Below are 6,671 nucleotides of genomic sequence, written 5' to 3'. Positions count from 1 at the left end.
GCAAGAAACAAAGAGTATGCAATGTAACCATCTAATTTATTTTCAAATCCTCATTCTTTAAAGTGAAATTCTATATTTTGGAAATTGTGCATGAAATCTGTCAACCACGCTGTCATGGTCGAGGTTGCTTCACCTATCACGATGTATTCCAACCATTATGAGGATATCTAAATGAGCATTTGTCATAACAGAACGCAAATTATTTTTAATTAGTCTCATTGAATTATTATTAATATTATTATTAATATTGTTATTGTTATTTTTATTGTTGTTGTTGTGATGAAAAGTTAACACAAACAATATGGTGGCTAAACGAATATTACATGTAAATTTTTTTTTTTATTTGTTTGTTCCCCGACAAAATATATCGTCTTCCCCGACGGGGAGGGCTATGCTTCCCCGACGGGGGAGGGGGGTATAGCCCCCATCCCCCTCTAGCGCCACCACTGATCCGGGGTCTGAGTTAATCGCAATTAGTTCCTAAAGGACCAACACAATTTGGCAAATGTTAAGCATTAATTTATAAGATCATAAAAATTATAAAACAATTTGGTAAATATTTTCAAGAAACAATAAATCGTTTAATATTAGGTTCTATTAATAAATTAATATTTAGTGTGTATCCTTCTTTTCTAGTATTCTTTCAACAAAACATCCGGTAGCTGGTTTCATCAGTTGAAAGGTCAAACGATCAACGGCAAAGACATAGTTCTTGATAGTCTTCACAACAATGATTACTACGATGGCAGATTTAACTGCCAAAGGTGCCCGTATGAGGTGAAACACGAAAGTGGAAAGGCGCGTTCGCAAACAGTAAGTCAGTTTTAGTTACGTGAGTTATACGCATGTTCGGTTTAAGTTGCATTCACATCGGATCCGAACCGACATTCGGACCGCGTTTCCGATGCGCTGAACACTGGCGTCCCTATTCATTGAATAGTACACCGGTATCCCATAAATATATACCCTGGACGAGAAAGAAAGAATTTCCAATGCATGGGAAAACTAAATCGTTGAATTAGCACCCATTGAAATTTGAAATGAAACTTATTTAATCCTTCTAAATGCGTTTTATTAAAAAACAAAACAAAAAAAATTCATTCCTCCAAATTCCTTAGATTTTGCCACATACAATATAAATTCATATAATAATGTGCCATGCCGTTGTCAACTGACCATTGAAGACGACTTTTTGACGTGACGGTGGTGGATTGTCTGTTCCACCGGGTGACGGCTCGTCACGTCACTGTCATGACAGAAACACATTGAAACTGCTTCGGCCTTTACTTATAAAGACGTCTTAAGTTAGTTCAAAAAACTTTTATATGATTTTACATAATATGTGTATTTTTTTTTTCTGTAGTTCCAAAAATACCTGTCATATGCAAGAAAAGTTTATAGGGGTGCAGTCTCAAAATCACATGTATGTAATATACTATCTTTTGTACAAATCACATAGGCTTTTATACTCTATAATTAGTTTTATACTTTAAATAATCAATGCTATATTTCGTATTACTTTACCATGCTCATTGAAAAGATGCGTTTATGATGGGTTTTTTGTGCTGTATACAGCGACCTGAGTTTGCTTATACCATATAATTTTGTAAATCAGAAAAAAACCTAATTTCTTTCGATCTGTATTTCATATTGATAAATTAGCAATATAACTTTCAATTTCTTAGGAGGTTACAGTGACTGACTACTGCACTATTGAGTCGAGTGGTGTATCTGAGGAACTGATCTGGTTTATGCAGCCTCACGAAGCACTTGAGTTAGTGGGCTGTCAGGGACAGTCGACAGATGTTAAGCTTAAGATTCCACAAAAAGCGCCATTTACACCAAAGGGATACGCCGACGAAAATGGGAAACCAACAGGTAGTAGGAAGAAACATTCGAAATTACCAACCATCAGCAACACTGCGAAGTCCAGTGTTTGTACTATCTTGTAGCCGAGTTGAGCCGCACTTAAAACACAGAATGTTTAGCTACTCTAGCCATGGAGGTATAAACTTCCATGCTCTAGCCAAGGCAGGAGCACATTATGCCGCGGTCTTATTTTATTAGGTACTCTGTAGTCTGAGCAGTAATAAGTGCGCATGTACGTGAGCTGTATGAGTAAAGCACCAACATAATTATTACTGGTTATGAGTATTTGATTCAGGAGGAGTGTGTAATAAATAAGTGAAGGTCGTTAAAAATGCAATAAATTCTATAATTCATAAATAGGCCTACATGTTTTAGATCGTCAATTTTGGTAACTTAACTTTCGTATCATATAATTTATAGTGAATTTATCATCGCAAAAATAGATTTAAAGTTATCTCGCACAATTACATATTTCTTTCATTTCCATACAGTAATGCAAGTTCGACGTCACTACAGCACAAAATGCATTAAGTTCGTGTTTATTTATATTCTATGTTATTCTTATTCAGCACCAGGTTGTATTAAGTTTATATGTAGGCCTACTCGGGTCTGTATAGTGGCCAAATAAATTGGATGGCCTAATTGTTTGAGAACCATATTTCTTAAAAAATGATTAATGTTTATTTTGTTTTGACAAAGATTCTGTCGCCATTTAACGATAGAATTAAAATATGGCTTATGATATAATGATAAGCCTATATAGGCTTCCTCGCTAATTCTAAAAATAATATAATAATTAAGCATATTATTAATGCATACGGACCCGGAACTTAATTTAATAATTTTAAAGGTTCATGCATAATTCATGTTGAACATTTAGTGCTGGGATTGTTCTTTAGCGAAAACGCCCTATACGGCAAGATATACAATTATGGTATTAATATTGTTATGCTATATATTGTGTTGAAGAATACAATGACGTGATACACCTTTTATCAAAAGATAATAAATAAGTGAGCAATAGGGAATTCTGTGCAAGTGGTAATGGTGTTAACTAGCTGTAAATAAATGTTCAACTTTTATCACAGTTGTTATTTAAAATATTTATGTTTTAAAGTATGCTTTTTTTCATGAGCTAATTTAAATATTAGAGTTGTTTTCGCATCAATTTATTTGAATATATCCCTGATTTGTTTCCGACACATGTAATGTAGGCCCTAAATCAAGTAGACATGCTTTACGGTTTTCATAAAATTGCTACCGAAACGAACGAGAGGAAGCTTAGCATTTTATGGAAAACCTGGCTATGCATAAGGCGTAGGCCTGAACTTGGTCGCAGGCCTGAACTTGGTCGCAGAGTGGTTTTAATAAAGAAAACAACTGGTATCAGCTGGGTTTGAATCCATGTATCTGATTGTGACGGAGAATGATCGTCTGAGTTATCAGCCGGCTGTCACTGATCGATTTCATTATAATTTCTTGCGGAGGTAATTGAAAGTACTACGTATTTATTTAAGTATGTTGCATTATGTATGTAGTTTGCTTTAGGTGTATGCTGAATGTATGTGGGGGTGCATGTGTGTGCATTGTATGCATGCATATGTATGTATATGTATATATATATATATATACTTATATATTGTATATATAAATATATATATAAGTCTAGATGTGTATAAGAGACAGTATATATGGTGTATTGTTGTCTTTTAATTTCCACATATATTTAGAGAGTACGGTACTCTTTCTGTGTGTGTATCGGGTTTTGAAGGGTGTGTTTTGAATCGGGCTCATTGTTTATACTTGATTTGAGTATTGAGTTGACAATTGTTCAACATTATCTGAACAAATATTGACAGAATAATATTTTTGTATATAATTGTTGTGATGCAAATAATGTATATATAATTCTGGTCTAAAATTAATGTGTATATACCGATCAATAAATTTTCTTCAATGCAATAAATTCATACTTCAATAAAGAATTAACATTTAGTATACATTTCCTTTCGTGACTCTGTTATTTCAACGCATGTTAAAATGTAACAAATGCATAGAGGTTTAATTATAAAGTTAGAATTACGAGAACTCTCGGTTTTCATCATAAATTTGCTTATAGACGCCATTTCGTTAAAAAGGATATCACTTCCGTTTAAAAGGAATTGCGCTATTTATAAACGTTTTAACACAAATGAAAAATTAATGTAATTGTTATTGATAGATGAAGATGAAAAGAAAAAAAAATGCATTGTACAGTATAGAACTAGTGGAGTAATGTTTGATGTTGCGCAGTTACTCTAGCAATAAACAGACCGTAATTCAATGAAAGCTCAGAAATGAGGATACAAAATATATAAGGCTCTCACATAAGAAGTAGCATCGCATTCGCTGTTTTTACAAAATTATACAACTGTCAATCAAAGGTAACATCTGACCATTCAGAATGTGTTATAATCAAGGAAATCGTGCTTGACCTATAAACTTCCAAGTTTCACGTGGTCATATATCTTAGTAACTGGAAACTAATTGGAAGGTTAGCAAAAATGGATTATAAAACAATACGAAATACACTAATCATTAAATACCACTATTGAGACTAGGGTTTTCCTGGTCAATTTAAAAAAAAAATATTGTTTTAAAGATAAAAATTAGGTATTTACTTGGAACGCATATGGAGGTATTTAATTGGAGGTGGTCTTTAATTGGAGGGAGAATGAGCTGCTCCACGTATTTGCATTAAAATCGATGGAACATTCGCCCTCCTGCGGTTGCAGTAAAATTTGAACATTTTACTAAGTGGAGAAAATAAAGGAAACAAGCGAACAAGAGCTTATTATTTTTATATAGCGCCGCCGCGCGGTTGCAGTAGAATTGCTCTCCGTGTACCCACAATGCCTTTTGAACGTATTTTATCTAAAAGTAATATTTTGCAAACCGAAGATGCAAGTTAATGTTTGTGCACCATTATTTTTTTTTTCTGGCATTCTACTTTGGATCGTCTTTAGGAAGCCTACAGTGAAATACATAATCAAAGAAAAGGTTAGAATGAAATAAAATATGGGGATAAGTCTGTTAGCTCTTTTGTTTAGTTATTAGCTAAACTGCTTTATATAAATGAGACGATACATTCTATTCAGTCACTTATCATTTACAGTATAATCTTACGCATATTTTCTATTAAAGTTTGGATTATCAATAAACATTCCTGGGTTTAATATTTCATTTTTTAAATATTTACAGGTAGATGTGGTAGACCTGTTTATGAACCTCCAGCTGGTAGCGTTTATGGCTCGGAAATCATTGACGATCCAGCAATACAACAGACTACGACCAAGGAGGTATCTACGACTAATTATGATTATGGCAGTGAAAATGACCTTGATATTGGAGTAGTAAAGACAATGAAACAGAGTTATTACATTTTGTTGGGGGTATAGAGCAGACAAATGATGATCATGATCATGATGACGATGATAGCAAAGGTAAGCATAACAATATAAGCTAGTTGCAGTGGAGTCTTCACATGGGGGAGTCTGATGGGGGAAGGTGGAGTGGTGGGCTCTCGATGACTAAGTGAGGGGTCACTAGTCGCAAAATAAAGTGATTTTTATTACTTTAGCGTGATTTTTCAATAGAGCGGTGCGACTGTGTGGGGAGCATTTTTGGGGGAGCATTGTTTGTTGGGAGCATTGTTGGTGGGGGTGGGGGTTGCGGAGAGATGGAGACGTCATTAGTAAAGAAGCAACAGACAACTCGTAAAATGTAAACAAGTTCATAACATAGAATAAATATAATATATATCTATCTTGGTTTCTCTCGTACGCCGTTTGACGAGGTGACGTCGTCTGCTGCTTGTTGGTGGCTGACTGGTCGTATTCATCATTAAAATTAAAATCATACCGCGTCGCCTCATTAGGCCCAACTCAGACAGCGTCGTACGCACACCTAGGTTGTCGATCCGTTGTGGAAAGTAGGGGGCGGGGATATTGAACTCACAAATGTGAAAACATTCACAAATGTAATAACAACCACAAATATAATAACACACCGCCCACAAATGTAATAATGCCCAAAAATGTAACAAACAGCGCCAAAAAAATGTAACAACAAAACATGCCATCTACGCCCACAACAGTGTAATAATTTTCCTTAGTTTCGAACGTACGAGCTAAGACCCCCAAAAAATGGCCAAACCGTGCATTTTGTGACATTTTCATCGGTTAATCTATGAAGCGTGCGAACATTGGGAAAGTCCTTTTCTAAATGGAGAAGTTTTCCAGATGTGACAGTTTTCATGTTGTTTCAGGTCAAATTTGATTTAAGGTCAAATACTGGAAAACATGGTGTAATGGTATATTGTAGTTAGCAACAATTTTGAATCTCCCTCGTTTATGGCACTCAAACATTTAAATATAGTCGCCATATTTTTTCAGTAATCATAGTTACGGAAGAAATAACAAACAAATGTGTTTAAAAACATTTTGAGAACTTGAAAAAAGTGAATTCCAGAAAGTATACCTCGATCGCATGCCCCTATAATATGCAAATTATCTTAATTATAAAAATTAGGTCGGAAAATATAGGGCATCCGTATCTTGCCAACCGCTGGTCGTAAAAAGTTAATTTTCTTTCTAAGTATTCAGTATATGAGTGTTTCTATTTCTTCCAATGAGATATATTTTCACAGAAATATAAACATTAAAAAAATTACAGTGCAAACAGAAAAATGAGTTCAAGATCAACGAAACCAATAAAGAGGTAAAATACAAGAAAATAAATAAAACAAGAAAAAAAAAGGCCCT

At 34.4% G+C, this 6,671-nt stretch overlaps 1 protein-coding gene across 1 annotated transcript in view; it reads left to right on the top strand.

Moving 5' to 3' along the window:
• LOC117109270 (cysteine desulfurase SufS-like) overlaps window positions 1-3,495 on the top strand; it is a 22,659-nt gene extending 19,164 nt beyond the window's left edge. Inside the window, exons 17-19 of the mRNA XM_033251543.1 lie at window positions 637-813; window positions 1,364-1,423; window positions 1,686-3,495. Coding sequence (XP_033107434.1) covers window positions 637-813; window positions 1,364-1,423; window positions 1,686-1,952 — 504 coding nt within the window. The 3' untranslated portion in view covers window positions 1,953-3,495. The remainder of the gene's footprint in view (window positions 1-636; window positions 814-1,363; window positions 1,424-1,685) is intronic.
• Window positions 3,496-6,671: the final 3,176 nt, after the last annotated feature.

Source organism: Anneissia japonica, unplaced genomic scaffold (assembly GCF_011630105.1).
Source record: "Anneissia japonica isolate Jap-2015-1 unplaced genomic scaffold, ASM1163010v1 scaffold288033_len957474_cov176, whole genome shotgun sequence".
Lineage (NCBI taxonomy): Eukaryota > Metazoa > Echinodermata > Crinoidea > Comatulida > Comatulidae > Anneissia > Anneissia japonica.
Note: the sequence above shows the minus strand (reverse complement) of the source record. Positions and strands in the feature narration are given on the sequence as shown.